The sequence below is a fragment of the Nansenia antarctica genome, assembly GCF_963989245.1.
Source record: "Nansenia antarctica genome assembly, chromosome: 9".
Taxonomy (NCBI): domain Eukaryota; kingdom Metazoa; phylum Chordata; class Actinopteri; order Argentiniformes; family Microstomatidae; genus Nansenia; species Nansenia antarctica.
Window position 1 is genome coordinate 36,935,091 of NC_137679.1, and position 11,387 is coordinate 36,946,477.

The 11,387-nt window shown below is 46.3% G+C and overlaps 1 protein-coding gene across 1 annotated transcript; it reads right to left on the minus strand.

Annotated features, from left to right (window-relative positions):
* Positions 1–3,523: 3,523 nt before the first annotated feature.
* aktip (akt interacting protein) lies at positions 3,524–11,007 on the minus strand. Its single transcript, XM_080538838.1, has 10 exons — positions 10,780–11,007; positions 10,099–10,224; positions 8,196–8,404; positions 7,979–8,043; positions 7,788–7,888; positions 7,455–7,543; positions 6,253–6,351; positions 5,801–5,908; positions 4,972–5,032; positions 3,524–4,743 (listed from the first exon to the last, which is right to left on the minus strand). Exons 2-10 carry the CDS (start codon positions 10,144–10,146, stop codon positions 4,636–4,638), a joined length of 888 nt encoding a protein of 295 aa, XP_080394964.1. The 5' UTR covers positions 10,147–10,224; positions 10,780–11,007; the 3' UTR covers positions 3,524–4,635.
* Positions 11,008–11,387: the final 380 nt, after the last annotated feature.

The following is an 11,387-nucleotide window of genomic DNA, read 5'->3' on the forward strand; positions in this document are numbered from 1 at the left end:
AACTAAATGATAACAACAGTAACAACTGCAAACAACATAGAGACCATCTAAACAAGACAATCGTAAAAACCTAGAGCATTTGCCCTCTGGTCTGCTGCCATTGAATATCAGATACTCTGAGCCCATCTCCTGTGACTGCTGTGGACTAGGCCAGACACCTGTAGAGAGAGAGAGCATGTGTGCTACAGGCAGCTTTGCTGTGGGGGGGGAGTGTGAAAGAAACGGTATTACAGTACAAGTCCAAAGATGTAGCAAAGGTTTCAATGCAGTTTGCGTTATTTGGAAAACAGATCTCATGTTTCATGCTACATACATAGGCCTACATTCAAAGTATTGTTACTAGGCATACCAATAACGGGGAACACTGTCTGCAGCTGAATCAACAGGCTTTGTTCGAGAGAGAGAAAAGCATCTACGATCCGAAAACGTCCTTGTCTTTCTCTCTCCAAGAGAGATCTAGTAAAGGCGAAGCTATATAAGAAGCAACAGGTCCCTTCACATTCTGTGAAATATAAATTGATTCGTGTTTTTTTTTTTTTTTTTGCACAATTGCTTCCCTCAAACAATCACCTCTGGTAGCCGGTTTCTTTGTTGATCATGTCTGTTGATCTGCCTCAATCAGCTTCAAAGTGGCACATCTCCAAACACAGACTTGCTTCAACTATACTGATGTATGTATCACACACAAATGCATAGCAGGGGCATCGTCAATTTAAAAGCTTCGCGATGACTTTGTATGATAACAAAACAAAAAAACAAATAGAGATCGAGTGCCACCATCAACACACGCCGGACAAATTGCGAAAGGAACAATGTGACCAAAACACTGGCCGATCTCAACTAGTACCACCGTCCCAACCTCAGGGGGGAGAGGGGGGTTTCATTCAACATCTCATTTTTTTTCTCAAAGTTGATACGATAAAGCCACGTGCATCCCCCGTGATAAACGATCAACATAATATCAGCCAACTTTTTTTTTTTTTTTTTTTAAGCCCTATGATGAAGAAACTAGGATTGAAGAAAGTAACGGAGAGTCTGGGTTAATCGATTTGCACGGGATGAATTGTAGAGTTTAGGGTTAGGCACTCACCGTCTCAGCAGTCATACACGTTATTACACCAAGGGTCTCTAAAACAATCAAACGTTGGCATTAGCCCCCAACGGATAGCTGATGGCTTCCCACAAACATAGATGTATGCCAGTGCCATTAACTCTCAGCATATAGATGTAACATAGGTGTGTGCCAGTGCTATGAACCTCAGCATCCTCTAGAGATGCAGATCAACAGCTCTCTTGTGTGTCTCTGAGCGTCGGATCTTCTTCACAATGCAACGATGGCCTCGTCGCTCCTCCTCTGTTGACAAATCCACTGTGGTGGATCCTCCGATCTCAAGTTGCTCATCAAAGATGGCTCGAAGAAAGAAAGAAAAAAAAAAAAGCTCAAAAGCAAAACTTGTGTATTTGAAAATGTTGCAAGCAATTTTGGGCCATTTGTTCTCTAGACGGCAGATCGCTACACGTGTTCCCACATGATCGCCACACACTTGTCTCTGCGGAGCCCCCCTCTCTCTCTCTCTCTCTCTCTCTCTCCACTCCGACGGTGTCGTGACGCTCCGTGACTGAGTGAGGAGGGACGGGGGGGGGAGGGAGGTAAAGGAGGAGGGGGGGGGTCGATAGTCATTCAAAAACAATGAAAGGGGGATTAACGTAACCCCCAAGGTACAAACCAGTTGCTGATCGTCCCCGAGTTGCTTTTTTTTTCCCCCCCCCCCCGGACTCTTTATTATCACTTGGGTTCACATGGAGAGGGAGGGAGAGACGATGCTGATCTGGCTCCGTCCGGAACACCACCTCTCTACCAGCAGGTCGCTGTCAGTTTCAGGACCACCATAGCGAAAGAAAGCCCTTGACTTTAACTAACACAAGCAGGGCTAATATCTCCAACTCTGTGAAACTTCAACGTGGTTCCTAGAACGATGCACCTGTATGTTGCAAGCCAATTGAACACATTTAAAAGGCTAGATCACTAAGATCAGGGTCAGCTGGTTGATCTAGGAGTGGGATCCCCCCAGCCCCCCAGTGACCAGCTGAGCGTCACTAGTCTAGCTCTCTCTCTCTCTCTCTCTTTCTCTCTCTCTCTCTCTCTGTCATGATATAAGAGAATGACAGCTACCGGAGTTCTAAGCACTGCGATCGGGAGGTTAAGACATTAAAACAGTTGACCGGGAAAATGTGTCGTTACTTACCGTGAAGTGGAGTGGAATTTGTTGGCTGGAAAAACGATCATTTGGGGGGAGAATGAGAACAGCGAAGTTGTACGTAGTTGTGCTGCCTGCTGGCGACCACCGCGCTGCTGACGTGACGACGATAACACCACATTTGCATATCTGTTACGCGCTCTCTGATTGGACGGCTGGGGATTTGTCGAGGGTTCGACCCCCTCCGCTTGACGTTCGGAGCCGGTTCTGCGAACGATCCATTTCATTTCTAACGATGTAACTCGATAACATGTCGAAAGTTGTATTAAACGAGAAACATTCGAGAAATTAGGCAATACTGATAGGGCAACACAAGATGGCCGCGGTGGGGCTAAAGCCAATCCGCGGAGGGTTTACTTCGATTACGCATGAACTGTGTTAGTCTCCCTGACAGGAGAGAGAGAGTCTGAGAATAACGTTACGGTCTCTTGTCGGTATGTGGTGACCTCCGGTGGCTCGTCGCGGCATTACACATCCCACGTACTTGGACATTTGATGTGGCGGTCATGACGTGGAACCCCAAGTTGCGAAAACATTCAAAAAAGAGATTCTTTGAATCGACAAAATAAATAACTATGCATCAGAAGAAGTATCAGATCATATGTGCAGTGTACTCCGTCAGTTGGATTACTAATCTAATTGTGTACCCCAATTGAAATAAGCCAGTGGCTTTCTTGGGTTTTTATCCTTTTAGTTTGACCTTGTATGTAATATGTACTTTCATGTACCTACTTCTGCAAACATTCTAATAAAGTTTTCAATCAATCAAAAACCCGTAGATAAACTCAGTTAATTGAACTTAAACTCTTGGTGGTTCACCTTCTTAGAAGGGCACTGAGAGAGACTGTTATATCAGTGGTCAGTGGTCTGTCCTTGTCAAATATGTTTGCCCCCATAAAAAAACAACCCTACTAAAGTCAGTGTGCATGCACTTTTAGGTATTCTAATAGAACCATCATCATAGGATGATGAACACACACCCTCATTATTAGGGACGGCTGTGGCACAGCCGGTAGAGGCACTGAACCCCTAATTGCTCCAGGGTCGCCTTCTATGGCTCTGCCCCCTTGCCTAGAGAATAAAATACATTTCTTTGTACTCTGTGCAATGACAAAGGTTGAAGCCTCTTCTTCTTCCTCTCATTAGATGCATCTTATTATAAGGAGCTCGTCTCCAAAACAATAGAAGCACAAATGGACAGTCATTGATATGCATTGTTTTATTATTTGCTTTCACACAAAAGCGTTGAAAACACACATCACCTATACAGCACTGTCATGAAATCGGATGACTGAGGTTGTTCCGTAATGGAAAGATTATTACATTGTGAAATGTGTACACACACACACACACACATAATAGTTTGTCAAATTCAACAGTCCAAACGGCAGCTTGTGAAGTAGAAAAGTCATGTGTGTTTATTACTTTAATTTCACAGCAATATAAATAGAATCAACCAAAAGTGCTCAACTAAACACCTCTCCCAGGTGAGAGGGTCAGCCACTTCCACATCCTGCGTTATATACACATCAAACCTTTAATGATCTCAAAGAAAAACAAAACATTAAAAAATAACATTCATATGAATTAAAATATGAAGATACAAGTGATTATTTAATTTAGTATCTTAATTAAAACCGTATTCGATTGTTCTGCATTATAATATTATAATGCAGAGCATGAAGGTATGGTTTATATATATATATATTATGACCTATTTAAGACACAGAATAGTTTACACAGTAAAGAGAAATAATAATAAAAAAGATCTAACCATTAACCAAAAAACAAACAAATCAAGAGCAAAAAAAACAAAACAAAAACAGTGATATCCAATTTGATTTGACAAGATGTACAATTTATATCTTGGGGATGGGGGGGGGGGGGGGGAGAAAAAAGAAATATCATGACTCAAAAACATTCCAAGTCCCAAGAATAAATGGTCCTGAGGCTATTTTAACAAACAGCCACAGTTCTGAGTCCACTCATACATGTTTGCAGCCTACCTATCATAAACGCAGATTATTATACTCGCCTTTAAACCAGCATTGGGAGGTTATTCGTAAATAGCAAACCCAAAGCATTTTCAAGGATCCAAACAGAAAAGAAAAAGCTCTTTGATTGCATTGCAGCCTATGCTTTACTAAGACATCCAGTCGTCATTGCCGATTTACATAAGATACAAACTTTATTTTTAGTTCTATAGCTGTTTGAATAGATTCCTAAATGCTTATAAAGCTGAGCAAGAGTGTTGCAACTTAAATTGAAGTCCATTCAACTGGTTCAAATCCTGTTTCAGATGAACAGCTGAAGCAAGTCTGTGGCATGGCATCCTGCTTGGACCGCCCTCCAGTGGCTGTTCACCTGAACTGCAGGCTCAGCTCTGGGGTGGGTTGTCGTCTTTGCTGAAAGGCTGCGTGGATCCTGGCTTCACCCAAGACAGTCCGGACACCTGCAGGCCCTTGTGATGATCCTCAGGCCGTCTCTAGGGCAACAAAGGTACATTACCGCACAGGCCAGAAGCTCCATGGAAACAGCTCACATGGCCTGGCCAATCAAAAGCCTTGCTGGCTCATTTGGGTGAAACAAATCCCTTTTGGGAGATTGAGCCGGGAGGGAACCTGACTCCCAAACCAGACCTCCAAGTTCAGTTTCTACAAAGCTTTGGAACAAAAACAAAAGCACAAAAGGCACTGCAGGTTGGAAAACTCACTTTGTGAGCCACCATCAGCTCCTTGGCCTCGCCATGGACAGCCGAGTTCCACGGGGAGAAGCTGAACAATGAAGCAACGTCCCCGACGTGTTAGACACCAACTTCATAAACACGTTATAAATCACCTACTTTAGATGACACATTCAATTCAGCAACTCTTGGAGAATGGTATTTAACAAAAAAAACAAAAACATGGTCCTAATTGTTACAAAAACAAAAGCCTTACTGCCAAAAAAACCTGTTGGTTTTCACAATCAAGACGTGTCATTTGATACGTTGCCATTGTACTCCAGGAGTTGGTGAATTCATCTCTATTCAGTCCATTGTACTACTCGGTCTCCTCGCTTGGACAGAGACGGTAACCACAGATTTATTTTCTCACCATCACTGTCAATGTTTCCTTTCACATACTGTGAATACTTATCCATACTGCATGAACTTGCTCCGTAACAGAACCCTTCTGTCTGATCACAGCAGGGTGTGTGTGCGTGTCTGCGTGCCGCCGCGGAGATGAGAAATGGAATGCTAGGAATGTAGAACCAGAGCTGTGGTGGTTACACGGTGACAGTCGGCTACGCGGTCAGAGAACGACAAATCTCTCTAAAAACATCAGTGTGAACGCTGGTAGGATGAGGGTCACGCGCCCAAATATGGCTGTTGGTTGGAACAATTTTGGTATTGCTAAAACACGTAGATTAACCTCTCTCCAACGCCGTCAGACAGGCAGGGCCTACTTCGACATACAAAGTTGGAACTGAACGGTTATGACGACCGTTGGCGTGTCAGCTACCCATGACCGTCACGGCCCTAAAGGGGAACGTTCACTGACCTTATTGCATAAGGGTCGTCCATTTTGGGCTGGTCGAAGAGATGACTGTTGCATAGTTTCACGCTGTCCACCACCTTGCTTTTAAACAGCTGCACGTCCTTGTCATACCTGGGCACAAACAAGAGCAGGCAGCATGATTAGCACTACCACACACTACCACACACACACACACACACACACACACACACACACACACAGGAATGAACTGGTGAAAAGTGCAACACTGGGGACAGTGCGGAGTGGAGACGGACATGACCAGTGGCAGACAATCATCAACATCACAGGTCAGCGGAGACATGCTGACTCATGACAACAACATGCACATTAGGTGGTCAGCAAACAAACTCTGACACCGCCCCCTCTCCTCCTGGCAGTCACGCACACACCAGTGGCCCTATTACTGGGCAGATGTATAAGGAGAAGGTAAATACTGCAGCTAGCTAGCGACTCACAGCACAGCCGCCTCCGGGTTGAGTGGCTCCATGGTGTTGATCTTGTAGAACACTGTGCGTGCGTACATCAAGACCTGCCAGATGTGGTTGTGATTGCGCCTTCAGGTCATTAGGGGAGAAGAGAGACAGACAGAAAGGGGAGGGGGGGGGGGGGGGGGAGATGTTTGAGACAGACAGACTCCAGACAAAGTAACCAAATTACAACTTCAGTAAATCATGCTGAGGGAATCAAAGAATAATTATACACAACGGGTTTTACAGGGTCCAAGTATGTCCTGCGTGTGCCCTGAGAGAGACGAGGCTTTAGTAGTGAGAGAGTGCCAGACACTCATCTCCCACACATCCATCTGATGGAGGTTTCAGCCGTAACAGAGTTGAATTCGTTCCTAACTCACTCCTCGGTTGAAACACCGCCCACCTGGCCAGGGCCATCGAAGTGGGAGCTTTTCAGTGACACAGGCAGGTGGCTTAAGCAGCGTTTCGGGAGGGCGCTCCCAGACGTTTCGCCTCCTCAGACGGGCCCGCGGTGGAGTCTGAGCGCCAGGCAGCTTGCGGAGCCGCTCGGCAGCTTTACCGTCGAGCGGCGGCGCGGCGCTCCGACACCTGTCGCGCAGAGCCAGGCTCAGGCCCTGGCGGAGCCGGCTCGCCATCAGCTCAGAGACCGACTGATAGAGACAGAGGAGGAGGAGGAGACAGCCTGCGTCTGGCCAGCTGAGCAAACAGCTTATGAGCAGAGCCGGAACGGGAGCCACAGCAAACACTGGGCCTTAATGGGCCACGGCCGTGACTCATGACAGAGCTGCAGGAGTGCAACTAACTCATGTATTCCAAACGCATCACTCTTGTCTTACAATCACGACTACTACCACGTCACTCTTTTCCTATGAGCGCTACAAGGAGTTCACCCTAACCGGCCACGGTACAGACAGAGTGAATGAATGCAATGTCATCACAGATCAAAAATGTTGTAATTGAATTTACTTTTAGTAGTAAACAGGTGGCAGTGTAAGCGTTCGGACAAGGCCGTTCACTGGCAGCTACATTTTGTAATTTTTAAAGCAGACATGGCACCGACGGAAAAATATCATGCCAAATGAAATCAGCGCACTTTTGTCGACATCTCCTAATTATACGATTTCTTACAAACCAATTAGAAAAATAAAGGGATTGAAATAAACAACCCCAGCCAGCAGGACACTGACCTCCACTTGGTGAACGCTCTCCTGACATCCAGCTCTCCTGAAACAGGATCTACCAGAGGGTTGAAGACGGGGATGTCGAACACCACTCTCTGGAGGGGGGACACAGGAGGGAGAGCATGTCATGAGTCACAACACCACAGCCTCTACTGTAACCTCCGACATGTTTACAAACAAACCCTTGCTGTCCCAGCTTGTCACCCTGCCTGAAGAACAGATGTGGTTTATTTTGTGAAAACCAAAAGAAAAAACTAAAGAAGTTTGTGTGTGTAAATGTATATGTGTGTGTGAGTGTGTGAATGTATGTGTGTGTGTGTGTGTGTGTGTGTAACTTACAGGACAGTCTCCATCGGGGTAGTTGTCTGGAATATACACCGTGAACTTGAAGACCCCGTCCTGGTACAAGCCGTGTCTGATGAATATGACGCCGAACCACACTGAGGACGAAATACAACTCAACATCATTTTGTTTTCATTTGAATATTCATTAAACTGTGTGGCGTAGGTGAATAAGAGGAGGGTCTTACTCAAAGCTGACTTGTAGGAGGGCTGTACGTAGATCCCAGGGAGTCTCTGCTTGATCAATAACGTGCTGCAGGTCACATATAGGAATAACACTCATCAGATCATGGCAGCAGAAACACGTATGGAACTAGAAACTTGAGAAGAGAAACCTGCACACTGTTGCATAGGCGCCACACACACACGCACCCACGCACACCATCTAGGGCCTAGGGTACTTACAACTCTGCCAGCAGTGAGTACTCCAGGTAGAAGGGGCCGTAGGAGGCGTGGGTGCCGTTGGCTGTCTGGGCTGTGACGGCGGGAGAGGCAGGCTTGGTGATGGGGACCGCATTCTTAGGGATGGAGGGCAGCTGCTTCTTGCCAAAGGGCGGCCTGGCTGGACTGGCTCTCTGGTCCCCCTGGCCAATATGCTCCTCACTGTCAGATCTCTGCCGTTTTGCACAGGAAACAAACAAACAGTCACTTTCAATAGCTCCATATACTGTACGGCCACACAACATGTTTGCGTATGTCAGGAATAATACAAATTAGCACCACTGACCATTTCTGGGAGGGGCAGGTTAAAACCGATAAGGACAAAAAACATCCAGGTCTTTAATCAGTGTAATCGCCAGGTAGTCAGAGGACTATAATCTTGGTACACAAGCACATTATCCTGCATGAGTGTCCATGTGAACAGGAGCAGGTCTGTTCTCCGGCTACGAGGCCCATTCAGACAGCACTGGGAGCGCCCACTGGGCCCTGGGCATTATGATGTGAACTCTCAGGTTTCAGGGCCCGTCTGACATCTGTTTCCTCACTCCACGGGAAGTGCGGGCCGAGCCGACGCATCCCAAAATACAACTCACATAATATCCTCGTTCCCAGCCCCGCAAGTAGGGGCAACGGGGAGGATAGGATAGCTCACGGCAGGACGGCATCGGCAACTGGTAAAATATGTCTCTATGACTAACGCAAGTATGGGAGGAATTCTAGTCGCGCGGGGTGCCTTAAAGCAAAAACAGGCTATGTTAATGTGCTTCTAGTCGTCAGATACCAATAAATTATCGGTTCTTTTGACAAGGAAGGGCATTCACACAGGCGAGAGGCAGGGTTATCTTTCCCAGTGTCCCACCAGTGTGTTAAAAAAAACGGGGAGTCGGTGCCTCTCTTCCCATGGGAGCACGGTTGTGTTCAGGGAGGGCGCAATAGAATGAACGATGCTTCAGATAGAACTGACATTAATAGAGCAGTCAAGGTTTACTACATATCTACATTTACTACATAATGTTCCACAACGTTGTGCTCTGTTGAAGGTGGCTCCGAACAGGGCTGGTCACGGGCCAACAAGGACAGGCTACTGTACGCAGCAGGTGACAAACTAGTTTCAGTCCTGGCATTGGTCCAAACGCCCTCAAAGGGCCATACCATTTTCAACAATTTAAACGTCAACAGTGTATAGCCAGACCCCCCCACCTCGCAAGTGGATCTGTCACAGACTCGAGCTCCTGGAGGAACCATGCATGTGATCACTTCAAGGGCCATACCATTTTCAACAATTTAAACGTCAATAGTGTATAGCCAGACCGCCCCCCCCCCCCCCCCTGCAAGTGGATCGGTCACAGACTTGACCTCCTCCTGCAAGAACCATGCATGTGATCACTTCAAACAAGTCACATGTCTGACTATCGCAGCACTCTCCTGAACCTCTGAGATCTGTTCAGTAATGTATGCTGGACTGTGTTTTTTGATTGAAAAAGTTAATGTATTACTACCTCTGTACAAGAGAGTGAGTCAACTCTGAGACAGCCCTTTAGAAAGGTCAAGGCAAGTCTTGGATAGGAAAGTAGGTAGTAAATTCTGAATGTCACACCCACAAGTTATAGCCTACTGTACTCAAGAAATCCAGTCCTCCAAGTTTGCAAAGACAGGTGATAACATGTACGAAAGCACAATACTGAGAGATTGGAGGAAGGCTCCATACAATCTTTAAGGTGTGGTTTTCCCCAGGATTACTTAGAGTTAGATTTGGGTGGTTGATCATGTATTTCTCTAACTTGCTGCACATTGTGTCAGCCTATGTGTGGTTGTTAAAGGGAACTTGACTGAGATTAAAGATCAGTTGAGAATAGTGTTACTTTACCTTACGACCACTGTTAGTAGACATGCTCCCAAATGGGTTCAGGTTCATTACTCATGGAGGTTAAAAGCGTTGTCCGTCTATGTCGGGTCCCACGACAAGTGTTGCTTGAGCCATCCGCTGGCGTCACTGGGGGGAGAGAGCAGAGGGTACAAATGGCTGATGTGGCTCCCTCTACTCAACACACACACACACACACACACACACACACACACACACACACACACACACACACACACACACACACAATGGGGGCAACCTGACACTCAATGACAGATGCTGGATCTCTCATCTGCTGACTGTGCTGCTGGCCAGAGGGACCCCATTCATGGCCAGATATACTGTCGCTGTGCAGGGCAGGCCCTCACCAACATGGACACAGCATAGTTTAGTAGCAATTATTTAGAACGCCAGCCAACACATTTGCATTTAGAGTCCAAGTTTCACTTAATGGCTAGGGGGTCATGGCAATTGTTGGTTGGGAGTTTATTTACAGCTAAATTAGCTAGCAGTGTTGACAAGCCATGTCGGTGCATTAGTGTTTCCTAGGCTAGCCATGTCTGCAGAATGTCTTCGATATCGGGCGTCTGTGGCAATAATGTGGGGCACTTGACATTTGAGGGCAAAGTTAGCAAGCGTTAGTTAGATGCACAACACATAGGAGCGTTACACATATATACATACCTGGAGAATGAGCAATGTCCGATAGCTAACGTCACACAGACAGCCAAGGCAGCACAAATGTAACGAGTTAGCTAGCCAACTGGATTCGGCATCTATCCTAATGTGTTTGGCTACATTAGCTAGCCGTTCGCTAACGTGATAAACAAATGCACACAGAGCAATATCAGCTAGCGAGCTAACCAGAGAGCCACCTAACCAGGCGGCTGGCTATAACGTTCTCTAAGCTTACTAACGTATCTTTCTTGACAGCGGCTTCAAGAGTTTCAGACAGATAAACTTGTTCCCTAATAGATTTTTCGAAGAAAAAACAACCCTGAACTAAACGACAGACGAGTAGTTCCAGACAGTTACCGTTGACACAATCCGCTCCGATGTTGTGAGAGTAGCAGGCTAGCTAAGTAGCTAGCTAAGTAATCTGACAGACACCGGGGTGCGTTCGTAGATTTTCTCTGATAGCGTCGGAGCGCACGCTGCATTCAACGTCATAGAGCAGCCGAGTCATTTGATTGGACAAGAGGCGTTCCGTGAGTGCTGATCAGATTACCAGAGCGAATTTACGAACGCAGCCACAAAACCACCGGGATTCATTCTAGCATGATTGTGATGGG

What these genes read in the sequence shown, in the direction of transcription:
- aktip (XM_080538838.1), bottom strand. Translation starts at nt 10,146, where the DNA reads ATGAACCTGAACCCATTTGGGAGCATGTCTACTAACAGTGGTCGTAAG. An exon ending in CTACTAACAGTGGTCGTAAG is followed by an intron (nt 8,405 to 10,098) that starts GTAAAGTAACAC and finishes GCAAAACGGCAG; the next exon opens with AGATCTGACAGTGAGGAGCA. An exon ending in AACCCGGAGGCGGCTGTGCT is followed by an intron (nt 5,909 to 6,252) that starts GTGAGTCGCTAG and finishes GTTTGTGCCCAG; the next exon opens with GTATGACAAGGACGTGCAGC.